The sequence below is a fragment of the Hoplias malabaricus genome, chromosome 12 (genome assembly GCF_029633855.1).
Source record: "Hoplias malabaricus isolate fHopMal1 chromosome 12, fHopMal1.hap1, whole genome shotgun sequence".
Taxonomy (NCBI): domain Eukaryota; kingdom Metazoa; phylum Chordata; class Actinopteri; order Characiformes; family Erythrinidae; genus Hoplias; species Hoplias malabaricus.
The window spans coordinates 14,488,582-14,512,310 of record NC_089811.1 but is presented as its reverse complement, the minus strand read 5'-3'; the positions used below and the strand labels follow the sequence as shown (position 1 = coordinate 14,512,310).

General features: G+C 40.2%; 1 protein-coding gene across 1 annotated transcript in view; it reads left to right on the top strand.

Moving 5' to 3' along the window:
- Positions 1-23,729, top strand: part of hecw2a (HECT, C2 and WW domain containing E3 ubiquitin protein ligase 2a) — a 61,188-nt gene that overhangs the window by 16,695 nt on the left and 20,764 nt on the right. Inside the window, exons 6-15 of the mRNA XM_066686642.1 lie at positions 4,122-4,264; positions 4,401-4,501; positions 7,290-8,056; positions 9,724-10,045; positions 11,211-11,309; positions 11,854-12,004; positions 14,086-14,189; positions 14,674-14,798; positions 18,010-18,195; positions 18,607-18,741. Of these exons, the coding sequence (XP_066542739.1) occupies positions 4,122-4,264; positions 4,401-4,501; positions 7,290-8,056; positions 9,724-10,045; positions 11,211-11,309; positions 11,854-12,004; positions 14,086-14,189; positions 14,674-14,798; positions 18,010-18,195; positions 18,607-18,741 (2,133 nt within the window). The remainder of the gene's footprint in view (positions 1-4,121; positions 4,265-4,400; positions 4,502-7,289; positions 8,057-9,723; positions 10,046-11,210; positions 11,310-11,853; positions 12,005-14,085; positions 14,190-14,673; positions 14,799-18,009; positions 18,196-18,606; positions 18,742-23,729) is intronic.

Here is a 23,729-nt window from a genome sequence, read left to right as displayed (position 1 = left end):
TTCTACGATGAGACTTATAGATTCAATACCCCTTGAGTCTGTGAGAGCAGGGGTGGAAATGACCCACAGCAGGATTACAGGGCTATGGACAATGAAACAGCTTTGACTATGAGAAAGGGCATAAACATAGAAGCAACTGGGGTGGTAGGTAATGAAAAGAGGTTTCAGGGTTTGTATGTGCAGATGGGAAAAGGTGACATCAGTAAGAGGACTGAGGATTCATCAAGGAAAGAGAAGGTGCTTGGATGAGGGAGTACAGGGGCCCCACATTGAACGATATTTGTTACAGGGTTGTTCAAATCAGTCGGCTGAAGTCCAGTGACAGGTTACTCACCACAGTTTACAGCATATCAACACCTCTGCTACTACTGAGGAGAACACCAGAACAAATATACAGGAAGGGGAATCTAACGTTAGGATGGGATGGTGGAGAGCAGAATAGGTTGAACCAAGGGTTGATATAGAAGTGAACTGAGAATAAAGAAAAAATGGCCAGCTGCAGTAGATAAGGTAGGGTGGAAGTGTATAAATTATGATTTGAAAGGTTTGAAGGGATCAGTAGAGAAGAAATTGAATAATTTAAGTATAGTATTTATGTATATGGAATGGCAAGTATGGCTGTCATGATCATGAAAATTTAATTGACGATTATTTGTCCTACAAGTAATTAATAATTTAATTGTCTGTTTTTTTTACACCCCCAGTATTTTAATAGGCCTTAATGCTTAGTGATAACGTAATAATGTACACACATTATTATGGTAAAGAATGTCAGTTTATTGAAAGGTTTATTCATAAATATATGTAAAGATATTTGCCCCTTGTCCTGTTTTTAATTAAAATTGTATGTTTGAAAACGATATTTGCAAACTCTAAAAATAAGCATAACAAATAAAATGTACTATGAATTAAACATCTGTTATTTACTGGGCAAGGAATACTAAGGCTATGTTCACACATCAGGTAAAGAGGCTCAGTCACGGTTGTGTTGTGTGGCAATGTGACCAGCACAAATTGCATTGAATCTGACTTTTTCACATAAGATTTGGGCCACTTTCGTATGATCCATGTCCATCTGTGGAAATTCGACTCAGTCTGAAAGGCCAGGTCGGAATTCACTTTTACATCACTCCGCCTGTTGAGAATGATCTCTGGACTATGATCCAAAGCATTTTTTTAAATTTGAGGTGTTTAGGGGGTAGAAATGGCCAGGTCAAAGGATTTCTGTTTTGTAAAAAAGCAACCATTTAATTGATCGCGGTCAGCGAAAATCATCACATTTAGCTTAAATAATTGTGAATATGCGGTTATGAAATTATCGCGACAGGTCTAATGGCAAGGTTTGGTACATTGACCAAACAAGACAGAGTGAAATCAAGACGGCAAATAGAAATGCAGAAGCAGTGGAAGCGAGTAGGGGAAGAGGAAAGGAACAATTTTATGGAACTACAGAATGAAAATGAAATTAAATGAACCTTTATTGTCATTGCACATTTTACTTATACAACAGAATTGGGTTACAGCCCTTGCTCCCCTTGGTGCAATTAAAAAAATGGAATTAAAACAAGAAAGAATTAAAAGAACATAATTTAATGAAGTAAACAAATTTAAGAGCATAACATAAATTATTAACTATAAGTTATCCTATGTACTCAATCCACAACTACAGCATCAATTATTGCACAATGTAACTTTTAGCAGCATCAGTTATTGCACTGAACCCATTTAAACAAAACCAGATTTGTTTATATATGAACTATTTGGTTTTTGTTTAACAGAGATATGGCCCTGTTATAAAATCCCTCCCTCAAATGTTGTCCTTGTTTTAAATTGTTTGTAACATCTGCCTGAGGGCAGCAGTTTAAACATCCGGTGTCCTGGATGTGTACCATCCTTGATAATAGTGTAAGCCCTTCTGAGACAATGGGTGCTGTGGAGGTCCTCCAGGGAGAGTAGAGAGTATCCAATGATCTTCTGCGCCTTGAGCTTAAGGGTAGGCTGGCAGTGTTAAGAAGAGCAGAGAACTTGAGGAAAAGGTGGAAAAAGTAGGAACACACTAGGGTAGCGTTCTTTAGGAATCCTTTTAATTTTGTGAAGACCTTATTTGATAGGGAGATATCTGGGTTTAAAAGTTGGAAAGTTGGAATTAGAGGAGCATTTCAATAGTGTGTATACAGATAAAGATAAGACAAAGCAGCTAGAGTTGCCATGGGATATTCCACCACTAGGTGAAATTGAATGGCAAATGGAGTGAGGTTCAAGATGTGGTGTGTAATGCAAAGACAGGTTCTGCTCCAGGGCCTAATGGTGTGCGGTATCAGGTGTACGCACCTGAGGTCTTGAAGTTTTTATGGAAGTTGATATTCATTGTTTGGAAGAAAATGATCATTCCAAAAGAGTGGAGAAGAGCAGGTGGTATCCTTTTCCCTAAGGAGAAATATGCTGTTTGTATAGAACAGTTTTGGCCCATAAGTCTTCTTAATGTGGAGGGTAAGTTTTTCTTTTTTGCTGCTTATTTGAAAGCAATTAAATTAATTGATACAACATGTACAAAAGGCAGGGATTTCTGTTTTTGCAGTATGTTTGGAACATAGCAGCATGATCTGGCATCAGATTCAGACAGCAAAGAAAGAGGGTAGGAATTTACATGCCGTTTTCCTAGATTTGGGCCAATGCGTTTAGCTCAGTGCCACATAAACTTATGTGGAAAGCTTTTGAATTCTTCCAGGTGTCAGATAAGGTTACTAGACTGGTTAAAGCATACTTAGAGGATATTCAGTTTTTCTTTAGTACAGGGGAATTTGTTACATCATGGCTGTGATTAGAAATAGGTATAATTGCTGGATGTACAATTTCTCAATTAGCATTTACAATGGCAATGGAGGTAGTAATTAGGGCCTCTAAGTGGGTCGCTGGTGGGGAGAAGTTGCATGACAGTACTCGGCTCCCCCCAATTAGGGCTTATATGGATGACATGACAATGCTGACAACTACTGTGCCTTGCACACTGCAATTTCTGGAGAACTTAAATGGTGATCTAAGGTTGGCTGGGCTGAAAGGCAAATGATGATTTGCTTTATTCACAAGCAGGAAGAAGAGCGTCAACAGTAGTGTCACAGGCAAAACAAGGCTAGTGGCTTTGATAGGAGATTCTAGAGAAGTGGAATATTTCCTGGCAAGAATTGTGGGTGATGGAGACAAGTCGTATTAAGTTGGACGTTGGTAAAAAAGATAGATTTTTTTCATAGAGTTAACAGATCACTTTGAGAATGTAGTAGATGAAGTATTCAAAAGGAAGAAGCTGAATTACACAGACTTGGTGGTTGAGGTGAGGGAATGCAGGTGGCAGGCACATGTAAGATCAGTGGAGACAGGTTAACGTATTTGTAGCCAAGTCCACCACATCCCTGCTTGTGCAGTTTGACATCAAGGGTCAGAAAATAAGGGCAGCTGTGAAGGAATTATCAGAAAAAGCTGTAAGGTCTAGTCAGTGTTTGTGGATAAGGTAGGTAGGAAGAGAGTGTGGTGGGCCCTATGTGAAGCTCTAATGGATTGGCATAGTATATTTTACATCTTATCCTGTATATGATTATAATGTAGTGGAGTAAAAAGTAAGATATTTGACTTTGCCCAATATTTGAAATTTAGGGGGTTAAATAAAAATGTCTCCCAAAATTGAAATACTTAGGTCAAGTACAGATACACAAAAAAAGTACTTAAGTACAGTAACAAATTACATTTACTTTGTTACTATCCACCACTGCAAATCACACAACGCTAACATAGATGCTGCCTTTGGTAAGCATTGCTTGATCCTACCCAACCAGAGGGAGCAATATCATTTATTGCTTTATTGGACTCCCATCCTTGGCTGTCTAACACATCACTGAGGACACAACTTGCTATCTCAGAATGATAGGGTCAATGCTTAAATTGCTATGCCACTCAAGAGTCTAGTGAACTTAAAACATTTCAAATGAAGAAGAGATGCCACCTAATCTTTGATGGGAAGTATAAATACAAGGCACCAATAAAAAAATGCTAACTTGTAGGATTTCACAACAAATGCACAACTTAAATGTTTTCTTTTACTCAAAGAGTTTGTCTTTTGTCCTGATTAGAGACATACTTTTGTGGCACTGGGGACAGATGTTCTAGTAATTGAGGTTAAGGACAAGTTTGCCAAAAGTCGCCCAATCATCAAACGCTTCCTGGGTCAGCTAAACATCCCTATTCAGAGGCTGCTGGAAAGACATGCATCAGGGTCAGTATCATAGATTCTTCAGATTTTAACAGACACATGTTAATATATGTTTGATAATATATTAGCAACAATTCTGTCATGCAATGCATGTAAAGTGTAAAGGATTTAGGTAAATATTTTTTGCGTTTTGTCACAGGAATCAGTCACTGAACTTCTCACTTTGTCGCCGGTTGCCTACTGACCATGTAAGTGGTCAGCTGCAGTTCAAGGTGGATGTCACCTCTACAAACCAGGATGGTGAGATAAAACATGCACACAAATGTATTGATATTAGCATATTGTGGACATCATTTCTACTTTAACTTCCAAGTCTACATTTATATAATAATGCTAAGACAGGCATACAGGTGCATCTCAGTAAATTAGAGTATCAAAGGTTAATTAATTTCAGTAATTCAATTAAAAAAGTGAAACTCATATATTCATTACAAACAGAGTGATCTATTTCAAGCGTTCGTTTTCTTTAATGTTGATGATCATGACTTACAGTTAGTGAAAACCCAAAAGTCATTATCTCAGTAAATTAGAATAATTAACACAAAATACATGCAAATGTTTCCTAAGCCTTTAAAATTGCCTGGTTCAGTAGGCTTCCCCACAATCATGGGGAAGTCTGCTGACTTGACAGATGCCCAGAAGACCTTCCTGCTGTATCCAAGCATATTAATGGAAAGTTGAGTGGAAGGAAGATGTGTGGTAGAAAAAGGTGCACAAGCAACAGGGATAACCGTAGCCTTGAAAGGATGGTCAAGAAAAGGCTATTCAAAAATTTGCGGCAGACTGACAAGGAGTGGACTGCTGCTGGAGTCAGTGCTTCAAGAGCTGCCACAGACAGATGTATCCAGGACATGGGCTACATCTGTCGCATACATTGTGGCAAGAGACAACGGCAGAAGGGTCTTACCTGGGCCAAGGAGAAAAAGGACTGGACTGTCGCTCAGTGGTACAAAGTTTTGTTTTCAGAAGAAAGTTAATTTAGCACTTAATTTGGAAATCAAGGTCCCAGAGTCTGGAAGAAGAGTGAAGAGGCACACAATCCAAGCTGCTTGAGGTCTAGTGTGAAGTTTCCACATTCAGTTTTGTGACACAATTGGTCTGCTGTGTTATATCAAGTCCAAAGTCAGCGCTGCCACCTACCAGGAAATTTTAGAGCACTTCAAGTTTCCCTCTGCTGACAAGCTTTATGGAGATGTGGGTTTAATTATCCAGAAGGATGTGGCATCTGTCCACACTGCCAAAAGTATCAGTACCTAGTTTAATATTCACAGTGTTACTGTGCTTGATTGGCCAGCAAATTAACCTGACTTATCAAGAGAAGGAGGAGAGACACCAGACCCAACAAAGCAGATGAGCTGAAGATGGCTTTCAAAGCAATCTGGACTTCCATAACACCCAAGCAATGGCACAGGCTGATCGCCTCCACGCCATGCCACATTGATGCAGTAATTCATGCAAAAGGACCCCAACCAAGTATTGAGTGCATATACTATAAATACTTTATTAGGCCAACATTTCTGTTTTAAAAATCATTTTTTAAATTGGTCTTTAATTATATTCAAATTTTCTGAGATAATGACTTTTGGGTTTTCATTGGCTGTAAGCCATAATCTCCAACATCAAACACAGCAGTTCACTGGAAAGAACCAAAGGTTCTAAAAATCAGGAATAGAACTGGCAACAGCAACAAATCAATGTTCCGTTTGGTTAAACAAACCTCACAATTTGATTGGTCCAGCTAAAGCTTTCCCTTTGGTCCATCAATTGACCGTCAAAAGAGGGTCTTAAATCCACAACTGCAAAAAGAGATTCACACAAGCAGCAGAGAAGGGGAATGTGACACAGAAGACTTATTTAAACACAAGATAACAAAACAGATAGACCTAGATACTAGAAAGGAAACTTAGATAAAGAAAGACCTAGAAAAATAGACTTGGACAGTGACCTGGACCAATAGAGAGAAATAAACTAAACCTAGACAGAGAGGGTGGCACGGTGGCGCAGCAGGTAGTGTCGCAGTCACACAGCTCCAGGGGCCTGGAGGTTGTGGGTTCGATTCCAGCTCCGGGTGACTGTCTGTGAGGAGTTGGTGTGTTCTCCCCAGTGTCCGCATGGGTTTCCTCCGGGTGCTCCGGTTTCCTCCCACAGTCCAAAAACACACGTTGCAGGTGGATTGGCGACTCAAAAGTGTCCGTAAGTGTGTGTGAATGTGTGTGTGTGTCTGTGTTGCCCTGTGAAGGACTGGCGTCCCCTCCAGGGTGTATTCCCGCCTTGCGCCCGATGATTCCAGGTAGGCTCTGGACCTAAATTGGATAAGCGGTTACAGATAATGGACAGAGAGAGGATAGGATAGATAGACAGAGAGAGCTAAACAGACTAACTTGGACAAAGAGCTAAACAGAGACCTAGACAGGGAGAGCTAAACAGACTAACTTGGACAAAGAGCTAAACAGAGACCTAGACAGGGAGAGCTAAACAGAGGCCTAGACTAAAAAGAGACAGATACAGAGAAACCTAAACTAAGAGACATTTACTTAAGACATCTTGACTGGGAGACAAATACAAACAGACAAATCACAAAGCAGACAAATACAAGCACACAAAACACAATAAACAAAACAGACAGACCAGACAGGCATACCAAGGGAAGCAAATCAAAGCGAGGAACACACAAGACAAACAAGATAGTGACAGCCAAGCAAAACAGCCAACCCTGCCAGAAATACAAAGAGGATTGTCCCACAACCTGGAAATCACACAAAGGAACTTAAATATACAACACAGACAATGGACACCTGGAACAGATAACGAGGAGGCATGATTACAAAAGAGACACAGATGGAGACACTAACGAGGGGGTGGGGCTAAGGCGGGACTAGGGCGGAGACATGAACCATAAGGGAAAACAGACAGGACCAGGGTGTGACGTGTTCTTCCTAATTTTTGCTAAATTTCTAAAAGAAAATCATGGTGTATTTTTCACAGATTTTTTTTATTTGGCTTGTAAGCTTAAATTATTTTCTGACAGATGTCTCACCGGAATCATTCATTGGCACTGCATCCTTGAACGGACCCCCTGGTACCCCTTCAGATGATGAGGATTTGCCTCACCCTCTTCTAGTCCATTCTGGGGGCCCATCCCCCACAGGGTCCCAAGGGTCTCGCAGGAATGGGGAAGGGGGTAGCATCCCTTCACCAGACACTGAGACTTGTGGCCTAACTTTGAATGATGAAGGCCCTACTTCCCCTGACCTTCTTCAAAGCACCTTCAGTGAGCAACTCGATGCAATTGAGGCTCCAAAAGGTCCTGGAGAGCGGCCATTAGGTGCAGCTTCTCCAAAACTCTGCTCAAGTTTTCCTACCCACACTCGCCTCAGTGCCATGCTCCACATCGACTCGGACGAAGATGAGGAAAGGTCAGCTGGAACTGATCCCCTAGAATCCACTCTGAATGGAGTCTCTAGAGTCTCTAAAGAGCCAGTCACTGTTCCTAAACCCCCTGAAGTGTCAGAGGAACCTGAGCCAGAAGTAGATGCAGAAGAGTCACAACCAGCAGAGAACGAGGATGAGGGTGAACAGGAGTCAGATGTGGAGACATTGAGCTTAGGCACTGAGGTGAATTTGGAGCCAGAGAGAGTCCCCAGTTCTGTAGTCCCAGAAGTGGAGACAGCCAGCCTGTTGGAGAGGCAGGAGGAAGGGGAAGAGGAGGGTCTGGGGCCTAGTGAGGAGTTGGCAACTGAGGTGGACATCTCATCCATGGCATCAGACAGTGGTACAGTCCCTCCTGCCTCACAGGTAAGAAGTTTAATGCTAATGGGTATTATGTGGTGCACCATCTAATAATTGTAATGTAGTTATTTACCTTGAAATGTCAAAAAATTACAAAACAAAATACACTATGTAGACATTAGATTGTGGATACCTCTTCATGCATCATTCATTAAGAAATCTTGTTTGTTCCAGGTCTGCTGCTTAAGTTTGTCTTAATTATTTCTGAGAGGCATGGTGGAAGACATGATGTTTTTATGGGACTTGAGAGTGTACTGGGCGGCCAGAAGTGTGTGTGATACTATTTGGAGGCAGATCATACTGTGCTTCTAGGACCTGTATGTGTGACTTCATGTAGTGGACTTGGCTAGTGGAACACTAAGGCCCAACCCAAACCTTTGTTTCACCTTACCACTTGGAACTGTGGTATAAGATGTAGTGGGTAAACCTTGCCTATGAAATGGGGCACCCTTTCAAGAGTCTAATAAGTAATCAGTAGGCACCACTGACAGTCTCCAGAGATATCAGAGGCATGGTACTCTGCTGCAATCTCACTGCGGGACTTTTTATTTAGTTTTATTTAGAGTTTCATATGCACTCAGAAGGCCCTGTGAAGGACTGGTGCCCCCTCCAGGTTGTATTCCCCCCTAATTGCTTCACCTTTTACAGCAACACTTGGTAGTATTTGGATCTTAAAATTACAGCTTCAGAATAATTGTGATGCTCCACTGACAAGGGCTTCGATTACAGTTGCAGAGCACCTGTTTTACAGCACTGTTCTGAAATCAAAGTGGGTTAGGGTGTTGTCCTACACTTTATCAAAAGTTACATAGAACACTTTCTTAGAAACTCCAGGCTCAGTTCTGCAGAAACTGTACTATGTAACTTTTGGTGAAGTGTAAGACACCAGCCACCTTGAATGGGGTGGAAGAAAATGCCTTTTTGAGAAGTCTGTGTGTGACTCCCAGCTCATTTTCTCTATGCACACCAAGAAGGTTTGTATAGTATTTTCAACTCAGAAACATCTAACTTGAGAAAAATTAAGAAATTGCCTACCCATTCTGAACATTCAATTAAATCGTTTATGACTGTGTTTGGTCCTGGTTGGACAGTTGTAAAAACATGTTGAGATTTCTGAGACGGGATTAATTCATTTGCAGATTGTTCAAAATGCAACAGCTTGCCTTCTCCCCAGGACTAAAAGCAGTTTATCCCCTTTTTATGCAGTAAAACCTTTTACTATTCTGAGAAGATGTTACTCTACATAGTGGAACTTTGCTGTGGGGATTTGGTGGTATTTAGCCATTAGAGCTCTAATGAGGTCAGATATTGACAGTGAATGATAAGTTGTGAATAACAAATACCACTTCATCGTGGATACAATGGAAACTGCATACCTAAGTCATCACTCATTACAATTTTACATTTATTGCCTAGAGTGACTTACAATTTTAACCATGTTACAACAATAGGAAAAGAATTGTTTTGAGCCTTGCCCAAGGACTCCTATCGGCGTAGTATGCATTTCCAAAAAGAAAACTGAACCCATCTTCTGTAGAGGTGACATGGGTGTTACTCACTTCCCTTCTTTGCTGACTGAGGACATTTGGGTTAATATTTCATGTATACAATATTTAGCAGAACTTTTTAAAGACAATAATACTTTTTTATTTACACATTAATGATCCTAACAGGAAACAGACCAGGGTGCAGAAAAAGCTATAGATCCAGGGGGAGAAGACTTCTCTGATGACACTCCCACAACCTGTGATGCTGTTGACACTGGAGGTGAACCTCCTCCAACTGATGATCTTGATCTGGGTGCACCACCACCTGAGCTTTTAGTTAATGACGAGGATGAGGACGAGGCAGATGAGGACACTGTGTCCAGAAGGTGGAGCCTGGAGGCCACAGCAGGGGTGTCCCAGGAAGAAGAAGAAGATGAGGAGCTGCATTCAGTAGAGGGCGGGTCTGTGGATTCAGAGACTTTTGTTACTGAGACAGACACCGAAACAGGTATCTTCACAGCATACTTTAGTATTCATTATTCAATACTTAATAAACATTCCAGGAATACACCTATATGTTAAAAAGTTTATAGACTCTTGGTTATACCATATTTCTTCCGAAATCATGACATTTTTTTGTGAACTTGTTCCCAACTTTTCACAGTAACGGTTTATACTCTTTTGGGAAGCCTTTACATTAGATGTTGGCACATTATCATGAGGATTTGATTGCTTTCAGCCAAGAGCATTAGTGGGGTCAGGTAATTGTTGATTTCAGATCCATCACTACAGAGAATGCAGCTCCATTACTCTGCAGCCCAGTGCTGGGGAATTTAAATCTCTTTAATCTATGTTTTGCATTAGGAATAATAACCTTAGTAATCAATGCATCTTGGGTGCTCCCTAGTGGTGAGGTGGTCAAGAGGTTATCCCTGTCATCAGGAGGTCATGTGTTCAATGCCTGGTGATGCTTTAGCCATCAGATGCCAGGAGTCCATTAAAGCACAACTGGCTTCACTCTCTGCAGGGTTATGCTCCCTACTTCTCTTCACATCAAACAAGCACAGTGCTCCCTAGCACAGGCATCTGTCAGCTGATGTGACAGATCTTCATAATTGACATTCTTCTCCAGCACATTGAAATTTCTAGTGCTATTAAATTAGTGGCAGGTCAAAAAGAAGCAGTGGTTGGCTGCACGTCCCAGACAGCAGACACATTTAAGTCTAATCTGTGCCATGTTTGGCACTTACGACTCAGTTATGGCACTAGAAATTGTTGTATAGGCTGGACATGGGCCAAAAGTCATGAGTCAGGCTTGGGTTACAGCATGTGTTGTGGGGGCCAGGCAGTGTCTATTTGGCCCAGGTGTGGCCCACAACACACTGGACATTTGGCCCAAATAATATGGATCTGAGTGAATTCAAAGCCAAATGTGGGCAGTAGGAGAACTGCAGCTGTGGGCCACATTCTTAACCTCTGTCGGAGAAACCACCCCATAGTGTATTGCTGAGATGATGGTAGTGGCTTATATTGTTATATTATATTTTGTTCATGGTTGTGATATCACAATTGTGATGAAAAACAAGTGAAGTGTCCTGATGTGTAGCATAAGGTCTGAGGCATAAATGGTTCATTTTGAAACATTTACGATGCAGGATCTTGAATGTTTGTAGGTCATCACCATGTGAATGGACATCAGCAAGTTCGCTCACTTCCCTCTGTAAGACAAGATATTCACCGATACCAGCGTGTGGATGAGCCCTTACCTCCCAGTGAGTGTGTGTATGTTTATGTTTGTCAGCCTGTGCATGCAGTGAATATATATGTGTATTTATTTCCCCTTGTGTACATGTGTGTCTTTGTATATAGTGTCATTGTCTCATAGTTAGACAAAGAGTTGTAGTGTTTACTTAAGTTCCCTTACAATGGCTATAGACAGAAAGCAGCAAGTGAACAAGAATATTTATTTTTTTTATTTGGCTTGATGTAAGGTGGGACCAGCAGAGCCCATATCCACCATCATCCAAATCTTCCTGGCGGTGGATACTGCTCTTCCCACATCAATCAAGTCCAACACATACACAAACTATTTACAACTCTCCCCACTTATAGAAAACACAGTTACAGCACACTCAAATCAGAACTAGCAAAAGTGGGTGTTGCTGAGCATGCTGGGAGCTCCTACTTTGAGCTCCAGCCTCTCCCATATTCTGCGCTGCCACAATATTTAGTTGGTCAGCCAAAAGATAATTTGTGTCTGTCTCAAAACTGTATACAATATTAACCATTCTTCCTTTTACACTACTTCTCTCCCAGATTGGGAGGCTCGAATTGACAGTCATGGCCGTATCTTCTTTGTGGATCATGTAAATCGAACAACCACATGGCAGAGACCCACAGGCCCTCCTGCTCCACAAGGTTTGACACGGTCGAGCTCAATCCAGCAAATGGAACAACTTAACCGCAGGTTAGAATATCATCAGTAGATAATTGAGCTGAATAGTTGACATAAGTATTTGAATCTAAAATTTTAATATTTAAATCATATATTTTTTTAATTTTCAGAATTTTATATTTGCATTATATTTATATGGCACTTGATAAACTTAATTAACATAATTAATGAAACTGAATTTTAAAAAAGCTTTTTTGTGTGTGTTTTGAAATTGTGATGTGATGAAATATTCAGATTTTAAAAATCAGATGCATAAACTAAAATCTTAAAAAAAGGCCAGAGGTCAGCAATACAGGCTTCTCAGGAAAAGAAAACTTCTAAAGGGTGATCAAATGTAGCATTAACAAATCACAGTGCCTTCTCACAGCCAGAAATTGCAGAGCTTTCTGACCCCTGCCCAAATTCCTGCCCTGAGTCCTATGGCCTTCCTTGAGGTGTGCTTTGATAACATTATATACAGGTGCATATCATTAAATTAAAATATCATCTAAAAGTTCATTTATTTCAGTAATTCAAATTAAAAAAATGAAACTCATAGATTGTACAGATTCATTACAAACAAGGTCATCTATTTTAAGCCTTTTTTTTAATCTAATGTTGATTATTATGGCTTACAGCCAGTGAAAACCCATAAGTCATTATCTCAGAATATTAGAATTTTATATAAGACCAGTTAATAATTTTTAATGCAGAAAATGTGGCCTAATGAAAAGTATGTACAGTATATACTCAATACTTGGTCTGGGACTTTTTTGTATGAATTGCTGCATCAGTGCAGCAGGGCATGGAGGCGATCAGCCTTTGGTACTGCTGAGGTGTTATGGAAGCCCAGGTTGCTTTGATAGTGGTCTTCAGCTCATCTGCTTTGATAGGTCTGGTGTCTTTCATATTCCTCTTGACAATAGGTCAGGCGAGTTTGCTGGCCAATCAAGCAGAGTGATACCACTGTATACCAGATTTTATTATCTGTAACCGCTTATCAAGTTCAGCCCACCCGGAATCATTGGGCGCAAGCCAGGAATACATCCTGGAGGGGGCGCCAGTCCTTCACAGGGCAACACACACTCACAAATTTTTATGTTGATCTATATGGCTTAAACACCATTCACAGCAGTGAACACAGAAATGTGTTATAAACTGTTGAGATACTCTTATTTATTTGCAGAGGTGTTTCTTTGATCCACAAGCCTTTCACTTTTTTGATATTTTACAAAAATGAATGTCAGCTTATCTGTCCATAGTATAAAATAGTACTCATGTCAGTTTCCGTAAACCATTATTTCCCATTCTGGTTACGTTTAGAAAAGTTTAAATCAAGACAGTTTAAACATGAAGATATTTTTTAAAGGGAGATACATTATTCAAATACAGGCCCTTAAAACTGACGCTCAGCAGATTTTCCCCTTTCCATCCATCCATCCATTATCTGTAACCGCTTATCCAATTTAGGGTCGCGGGGGGTCCAGAGCCCACCTGGAATCATCGGGCGCAAGGCGGGAATACACCCTGGAGGGGACGCCAGTCCTTCACAGGGCAACACAGACACACTCACACACTCACACCCACGGACACTTTTGAGTCGCCAATCCACCTGCAACGTGTGTTTTTGGACTGTGGGAGGAAACCGGAGCACCCGGAGGAAACCCACGCGGACACGGGGAGAAATTTTCCCTTTTCCATATCTTTAATTGAAGTTATGTAATAACATAATTTTGGGAGTAGGACCACGCCTGAACTCCTTCTCTCACGTAATTTCCATGTCAGACAAACTTGCTTCATTTAGTTCAGGAGACGGATCTCGACTCGACTGCTTCACTATGTGCTGGGTCATTCCTGCTGATCCCCATATTCGGAGCCGTGTTCGACCATTATCAAACCCACCGAGCCTCCTGTTTTAAACTTGCTCCCACCTCCACCCCATCTCCACCCTCATGTCAGTTTCCCCTTTTCTCATATTCATTTATGCAATGGGGGGTGGGGGGTGCTTTGTATTGTATTGAATTTTAGTGACTGATTAATAAAAAATGTATAATGTTAGCATTCTTTCTCTAAACACAAGCTTTTTTGTGTTTTGTGTTGCCTCTTCCTGGCAGATATCAAAGTATCCGCAGAACAATGACCAATGAGAGGTCAGAGGAGCAGGTCATAGACCTTCCTCCTCTTGAGGACCTGGACCTGCTGCCCCACTCCATCTCTGGTGAGACACAAAATAATCTACAATTTCTACAGGACACGTGGATGAAATTACAGTATTTTCAAATAGGAGTGGGCAATGTGGCAAAACAAAACACATCATATGCTTTGTTATATTAACAGAATTGCTATATCGCCTGATTGATTAATGATACAGAGTGGCCTTTGTCCTATTTATTTATTATTTAGTGTATTTCGTAATTGTACCAGTGTTGAAAAATTAAGGAATTTGTCCTTTGTGGTAGCTATTTAACCCTGGTGAACAGAGTCATTAAGAGCTACTTAATACTTATTAGACCTCATAAAATTAAAAAAGGGAAGTATAAACAAAATGCCCTAGTGACTTTACAAGTGGGCAAGATAGAAAAGCATTGAATTTACTATCTGACACCAAGCTTTATAACCTCAGTTTACCCTGCCCTCTCTAATGTAATTGGTATGTGTGTGTGTGTGTGTGTGTGTGTGTGTGTGTGTGTGTGTGTGTGTAGAGTATCGGAGGGACAGCTCTTTGGCCCACACAAGCCCTCGCTCTCGTCTGGCCCTGCTACTTCAGTCTCCTGGTGCCAAGTTCCTCTCCAGTCCAGACTTCTTCACTGTGCTGCATTCCAACCCTGTGAGTGAAAGAAACACAAGCACACAAAAAGCAAGTAAAATACAAGTACAATGACACCAGTTAAAAGTGAGAGTAAGAACTATCAATTATACAAACCAGATTCCAAAAAAGTTGGGACACTAAACAAATTGTGAATAAAAACTGAATGCAATGATGTGGAGGTGCCAACATCTAATATTTTATTCAGAATAGAACACAAATCACAGATCAAAAGTTTAAACTGAGAGAATGTATCATTTTAAGAGAAAAATGTTGTTTCAAAATTTCATGGCATCAACAAATCCATTGACAAGGCCATTTTTACCACTGTGTGGCATCCCCCCTTCTTCTTACAACACTCATCAGACGTCTGGGGACAGAAGAGACCAGTCTCTCAAGTTTAGAAATAGGAATGCTCTCCCATTCATGTCTAATACAGGCCTCTAACTGTTCAATCGTCTTGGGCCTTCTTTGTCGCACCTTCCTTTTTATGATGCGCCAAATGTTCTCTATAGGTGAAAGATCTGGACTGCAGGCTGGACATTTCAGTACCTGGATCCTTCTCCTATGTAGCCATGATGTTGTGATTGCTGCAGAATGTGGTCTGGCATTATCTTTTTGAAAAATGCAGGGTCTTCCCTGAAAGAGATGACGTCTAGATGGGAGCATATGTTGTTCTAGAACCTGAACATAGTTCTCTGCATTAATAGTGCCTTTCCAGACATGCAAGCTGCCCATGACACAAGCACTCATGCAACCCCATACCATCAGTGATGCAGGCTTCTGAACGGAGTGTTGATAACAACTTGGGTTATCCTTGTCCTCTCTGGTCCGGATGACATGGCGTCCCAATGTTCCATAAAGAACTTCAAATTGTGACTCATCTGACCAGTGCAAAGACTGACCAGAGCAGTCTTCCAGTGCAAACATCTGAACTTGTGGAGCTTGCTTACAAATGGCTTCCTCTTTGCACTGTAGAGTTTCACCTGGCAATGGCGGATGGCACGGTGGATTGTGTTCACTGACAATGCTTTCTGGAAGTATTCCTGAGCCCATTCTGTTATTTCCTTGACAGTGGCATTCCTGTTTGAGGTGCAGTGACGTTTAAGGGCCCGGAGATCACGAGCATCCAGTAGAGTTTTATGGCCTTGACCCTTACGCACAGCAATTGTTCCAGATTCTCTGAAACTTTTGATGATGTTATGCATGGTTGATGATGATAACTTAAAAATCTTTGCTATTTTACGCTGGGTAACACCATTCTGGTATTGCTGCACATCTTTCTGCACAACAATGGTGGAATTGGTGATCCTCTTACCATCTTGGCTTCAGAGAGACACTCACACTCTGAGAAACTCTTTTTATACCCAATCATGTTGTCAATTGACCTAATTAGTGTTAATTAAGTCTTCCAGCTGTTCGTTATATGCTCAATTTCCTTTTTCCAGCCACTTATTGCTACTTGTCCCAACTTTTTTGGGATTTGTTGACACTGTGAAATTTTGAATCAACATATTTTTCCTTTAAAATGTTACATTTTCTCAGATTAAACTTTTGATCTGTCATCTATGTTCTATTACGAATAAAATATTGACATTTGCCACCTCCACATCATTGCATTCAGTTTTTATTCACAATTTGTTTAGTGTCCCAACTTTTTTGGAATCCGGTTTGTATGTCTAATGATTTGTAGACAACCCTAATAATTAGTGACTTTAAGGTTTGCTGGCCCAGGTTCAACTGTGTACAGTCTGTAACTTTTGTATAGAACAGCATGCTTAATGCTAAGATTTGACTAGAGGGAAATTGTACCAAGTTAATAGACTTGTAATTGTTTTACCTGGAGTAATGTAGCACCATATGTTTACCTTTGGTATGATAGTCATGTTTCATTATTACAATTAATCATCAGCACTTTACCATACTGTTTTGCTTGAATGCCACCAGATCAGATAGAAGGTATTGCAGCATAAGAACACTAAGGGCGTTTTCACACATGAAAGTCTGGACCACTGTCAAAAACCAAAATTCATATTGTGTTATTTGATCCAATCAGTTTTGCTTTCACACTGCAGTTTACAGAGTTTATTAAAGGATTTTCCTGATTGGTTGGACAATGATTGGTTTGTAAATGGCCGTGCATCTGAATGAACATATTCTTCTGTGTTCTACTTCTACTACATATTTGTGGCTGAGATCAAGATAAATATTTTGCAAAGCACAAAGATGCATTGCACATGCAGTGCTTATCCTACTTATTTAAAAGGTCCTTATTCGCATTTTTGGTTCCAGCTTAAAAAGCAGAATCTTAAAAAGCAGATCTGTGATGTGTCCCAAACCACATTAATCTTACTTTACCTTCTGCACAACTGCATGCCTTTCTCATAATGATTAAAGTATTTTTTATGTACCCCATGTAGTGTGCCCTATGACCTTATGATGGAGCAGAATAATACAGTATCACGGTGGTTACCATTAAATTGGGTTCTTACATGTTTTCTGCTTTTTTTGGTGTGAAGACAGTGAGTAAATAATCTGATCAAACCTGCCTTGCTTATTCTGCATCAGCTTTCTCTATTTGGTCCGATAGTCCAAACCATCCGTAGTCATTATGATGACATTCAAAGAACTCAAGCAGTTTGTATTTGTTGGAACATAACTTCATTTCCAAAGTGGTCACTTTTCAGGAAAGCGATACAGACGATCCTCAGATAGTGATGGATTGGTTTACGTTATTTTGCTTTTACAATGGGAATCCGATGATACACATAAATACACCTTCAGCAGAAACTGTATCTGAATTTTTCATATGAATTTTTCCTCAGGAAAGTGATACACAGCAGCAAGCTGACTGAGCTGAGCAGCAACACCATCAGTCTGTCATTTGCTACACATTTTTTGTTACAACACAAAATGTGACAACACATTTTGTGATACAGTCACATTACAATGGGTTTATCAGAACTAACTCCATTGTAAATCATGAAATATCTGTTCTCTTAATGGGAAGTTCATAGATTTTGAGCCATTTTTTGATACATTCATCATATAATTTTTACATCGTGCAAATGGCAGCTGTTGATTTCAAGTTATAAAAAAACTATTTTCATCAAAAATGGACATATGATATTTTGTTCAGAGTGTGACAAGATTAATTTTAAGCTTAAGGTTAATTATCCATCATTGATGACTCTAATGAGCCTATTTCTTCCATGTTTTTTATTATTTACAGAGTGCCTATCGCTTGTTTACTGGTAACACATGTCTGAAGCACATGATTAGTAAGGTTCGTCGAGATGCGCAGCACTTTGAGCGCTACCAGCACAACAGAGACCTTGTCACATTCCTAAACCTCTTTGCCAACAAGCAGTTGGAGCTCCCACGAGGCTGGGAGATGAAACATGACCACACTGGCAAGGTGTGTGTTTCTTTTTTATATACACAACACAAACACGTCTTTTTCAATGCGTTAGCACATAATTTTGGGGATCTGAAGCTATCAACCCAAAGTGAAACCAAATCACTATTAGTTTCCTTTTTGTAAATCTGGTTTCTGTCTTGTTAGCTGTGTAATATTCTCATTGGTGTAAGTCTAAGACAATAGGCAACATGTGTTTTGGTTGTAAAATATTCTAGAGTATGAGTGTTATACATACAGTGCCTTATTCTGCTTCTCACACCTCACATAAATGGATCTCATCATGAATCCCAATCTCACATAAATAAAGTGTAAGGAAATGCTTACCATTTAATGGAGAATCTTGAGACATTTTCTGAAATTATTCATAACTTATGCCTTGTATACATATTTATGTGTTATTTCTCACAGCCATTCTTTGTGGACCATAATTGCCGTGCCACAACTTTCATTGACCCCCGGCTGCCCCTGCAGAGCTCTCGCTCCAGTGGCCTTTTGGCTCATCGCCAGCACCTCAGCCGCCAAAGGAGCCACAGTGCTGGAGAGGTATGGGATTTTTTTCTGTTTACAACCTGTGAGGACCTTTCAAAGGATGCATAGGGTAATGAAAGTTTTAGTTGCAAATGCTAATTTAAATCATGAAACTACTTAAAAAGCAATTAAAGTCTTCTGTACACTAGAGGATACTAGGATTTATTCTTCTAGAGCAGGTATATTTTATTATTTTCTTTCTTACTATGCAGGCTAACCATCTACATCCTGTTCACATTTAATCTTAAAAATAGATGGAAAGCAGAATTTAATAGAAGAGAAGGTACCTGGGTTCAACTAAATGCTGGCATACCTCAGTGAGTCGATGCATTCTGAGTCAGTCAGTGCCGAAGAGGCAAAATGTATTATGAAAAGTACGATGAAACTTAAAATACGATCTAACATGCCTTATACTATAAATATAAAGTATATATATATATATATATATATATATATATATATATATATATATATATATATATATATATATATATATATATATATAAAGAACCATGACCACATTGTGTTATTTGTTCTTAAGTATTTGCAAATGACAGTTTAAAGCCTGTGAAATGAATATGCCATTAGAAATTTATAGATAATGTATGCATATTTGGAGCATGTGCAATAGTGGTTAAAAATAAAATATTTACGGCAATGTTTCCCAATCTGCAACATGTATGCTTCCCCCAATATATCATTCAAAGAAGATTCTCCTCCTCATTCACAATGTACATACAGCAACACAAACGGTCAGTCTTATTAAGATTCTTTCAGCGAAAGTCAAGGCTATTTACAATGCTGTGCAAGGTAAGTTGGTCAGAAAATAAATCATCACAATTGCACATGGAGGTGGGTCCCAAAGATTTATTATTAGATGAATTATGTATTTTTCTGATAGATTAGCATTTTTCTGCATATTCTGACTTTTTTTACCAACTCTAAGTGGCTCACAAATCGTGCATACTTGTCTGACAATTGATTAATATTCTTGATTAATATTTGTCACAAATTCCAAAATCACAATGTTGTCTGAACAACAGGAACTACTGCAGGTTCTAACTACACAAACAATAGAGGGAGTTCAGTAAAGTTACAAAAAAAAACTGCCTTAATAATAATATATAATGTAAGAATCAGCTTTTTTGTCTCCTGAGCTACCCCTACCAGCTGCTGAGTGTAATTCATGTTTAAAATTTAGCTGTTAAACCATGGTGCTTCTCCCCGCCTTAATATACACTGGACTGTGTTATTACAACCATAAAGTGTAACGTTGGTCGTACTCTAGCCAATATTACCATAGCAACTGACAGAAAAGCACTTGCCAGAATCGATGTCCAACTCTAAAAAGTGAGCTAATCTGGATAAAGTAAGTTGGTGATAGCACTCACACTCGTTCATTAGTAACTCTCAAAAACCTGATTATAACACTGTCCTCAACAAAGCTTGGGTTCACCTGCTGCTCACATTTGTGGACGAGGCTGCATTTGTATTTGGATTGGGTGAAATGCGAAAGGAAATTAATAAATACACGTCACGGAAAAAGTTAGTAGGTGCTAGCACTCGCCCTCGTTCATCAGTAACTCTAAAAAACCTGATTATAACACTGTCCTCAACAAAGCTTGGGTTCACCTGCTGCCCACATTTGTGGACGAGGCTGTATTTGGATTTGGATTGGGTGAAATGTGTAAAGAAATTAATAAATACGCGTCACAGAAAAAACGTGAGTGACATGATCCACAAATACAGAGTCAATTTACAGAGAATTTGCAGAGAATTTAAATTCAAGACAGTGATTTTACAAATATATTTAATGTAAATTTAAACAAGTGTATTTATTTTCACATAAACTTATGATATATCTATGAAAACTAAAAACATGTATTCATTTGTAAACAGTGAAACATTTTTGTGACTTGTGTTTAATTTGTGGATTAACATATACGCATTTGTAAGTATTTTGGGACTAATCTCTCTCCATACATTTTTAGCTCTCACCGAATCTTAATGAATCGATTGCTCATCCTTGGTATCCTGGATGTGTATCTGAATTTTTTGTAACTCGTATTTTGGTATCTGAATTTCGTCTACCGAATTTGAGCAACTTCGAAATATATTGTTTGAATTTTTTTGAGCTTGATTTTTTTTATCTGAATTTATTAATCTTGAATAATAACAGGGCGGCACAGTGGCGCAGCAGGTAGTGTCGCAGTCACACAGCTCCAGGGACCACACAGCCCCCGATTCCCGCTCCGGGTGACTGTCTGTGAGGAGTTGGTGTGTTCTCTCAGTGTCTGCGTGGGTTTCCTCCGGGTGCTCCGGTTTCCTCTCACAGTCCAAAAACACACGTTGGTAGGTGGATTGGTGACTCAAAAGTGTCCGTAGGTGTGAGTGTGTGAGTGAATGTGTGTGTGTGAGTCTGTGTTGCCCTGTGAAGGACTGGCGCCCCCTCCAGGGTGTATTCCCGCCTTGCACCCAATGATTCCAGGTAGGCCCTGGACCCCGAATTGGATAAGCGTTTACAGATAATGAATGAATGAATGAATAATAACAGTGAAAACGTGTTCTTGAAAATTCAGTGCTACAACTTCAAAGGTAGTAAGATTGCAAAATCTGATGAGACATTTGCTTCAATATTATTTCTTTTAATTTGATGATTATACCTGACAACTAATAAAAACCCCAAATTCATTATCTCAGAAAATTTGAATATTGTGAAAAGGTTCAATATTGAAGACACCTGTTGCCACACTCTAATCAGCTAATTAAGCTAATTAACACCTGCAAAGGCCTTTAAATGGTCTCTCAGTCTAGTTCTGTAGGCTACACGATCATGGGGAACACTTCTGACTTGACAGTTGTCCAAAAGGCGACCATTGACACCTTACATAAGCAGGGCAAGACACAAAAGGTCATTGCTAAAGAGGCTGGCTGTTCACAGAGCCCTGTGTCCAAGCACATTAATAGAGAGGTGAAGGAAAGGAAAATATGTGGTAGAAAAAATGTACAAGCGATAGGGATAACCGCACCCTGGAGAGGATTGAGAAACGAAACCCATTCAAAACTGCGGGGGAGATTCACAAAGACTGGACTGCAGCTCAGTGGCGATTGCTCTAAGAATGCAAGGGAAGCTCAGCTTCCCCTAAAATGTCAAAAAATAAGTGATCAAATATATACTGTTGTGTGTACATGTCATTGAATAAAAATGTACTACAACGCGCTCAACTTTTGTTCGTAATCAGCTTCTTATCACTGGTAAAGACGCGGCTTTCCTCTCAATCATTCCCTTCACAGTGATTTAAACAGTGAGGACGCTGAGCGTCCACAGAGTTCAATAGCGAAGCAGCGAAGTGCAGTGAAATGAGACGAGTCATTGGATAAATGCTGGGCTTTGTCCCGCCCATCGGACGCTCAGCGTCTCTGGGGGTCTATGGGGCAGTTGGCTGGCCTCGGCTGGCCCAGACGCTCAGCTTCTGCATGATGATTGGATGATCTGTCTGAGGCTGAATCCCTTTTTGATTGACAGCGAAATGGGCGAATCAGCGATCCTTTGGTGTAAAGATCCGTGGGAGCATTACATTTTCATTCTGTTCTGAGTTGAACCAGGCTTTCTTAAACCTCTTAGCGGCATTTTCTTTGTTAAAAACGACTAGCAACAAATCGAGCTTCTATTTCTGGTGGGGTTTTTTGTAGCTGCTTGTGTTTGGAGACTGACTTCTATCACTCTTTCTGACTTCTATCGCAGTTTCTGTCCAGCGGGTGTTGCTGAGCCCCTCCACCGTCACAAAGCACTCACAGGCGGACACACTTCACGTGGGCCAAGGCCGTTTAAGCAGCCTAGCTCTGCTGGCCATTAAGAGGCCAGCAGAGTCCCTGGAAAGTCAAGTCAAGTCAGTCAAGTCCCTGGAAAAGACGCCTTGTTGGTACGACAGCGTCACAGATCATTTTCTTGAAAAGGAACGGAGGGTAGAATTTATATATAAATAAACCAACACATTTTATGATGTAGGCTGAAATTGAGCTTCCCCTCCTTGAAAGACCAGCATCCGCCACTGCTGCAGCTGAATTCAGTGCTTCATGAACCACCACGCACAGACGTATGCAAGACATGGGTTTCAGCAGTCGTATTCCTTGTATCAAGCCACTCTTGAACAAGAGACAGTGTCAGAAGCATCTCGCTTCCAAAAAGGACAGGACTGCTGCTGAGTGGTCCAAAGTTATGTTCTCTGATGAAAGTAAATGTTGCATTTCCTTTAGAAATCAAGGTCCCAGAGTCTGGAAGAAGAGAGAAGAGGCAGAGAATCCACGTTGCTTGAGGTCCAGTGTAAAGTTTCCACAGTCAGTGATGGTTTGGGGTGCCATGTCATCTGCTGGTGTTGGTCCACTGTGTTTTCTAAGGTCCAAGGTTAATGCAGCTGTCTACAAGCAAGTTTTAGAGCACTTCATGTTTCCTGCTGCTGACCAACTTTATGAAGATGCAAATTTCATTTTCCAACCACACTTGGCACCTGCACACAGTGACAATGCTACCAGTACATGTTTTACGGACCATGGTATCCTTGTTCTTAATTGACCAGCAAACTTGTCGAAAATCTATGGGGTATTGTGAAGAGGAAGATGCAATACGCCTGACCCAACAATGCAGAAGAGCTGAAGGCCATTATCAGAGCAACCTGGGCTCTAATAATACCTGAGCAGTGCCACAGACTGATCGACTCCATGCCACGCCGCATTGCTGCAGTAATTCAGGCAAAAGGAGCCCAAACTAAGTATTATAGTAATGTCATTTAAGGTCCTGTAGGTTGAAGGAGGTTTTTTCTTAATGCTAAAGACAGGAAAGATTTTTAATGTTGAAAGTTTCAAAAAGCTCTCTTTAGGTTAAAAAGGAGCGTTGAGATAAAGGTAAGCTGAGTCAATAAACAGGGCCATCTGCTGATCTCTTCTATGATAGGGCCTTACATTTAGGGTGAGGGGCAACTCCTTTTAAATTCATTATGGGATTA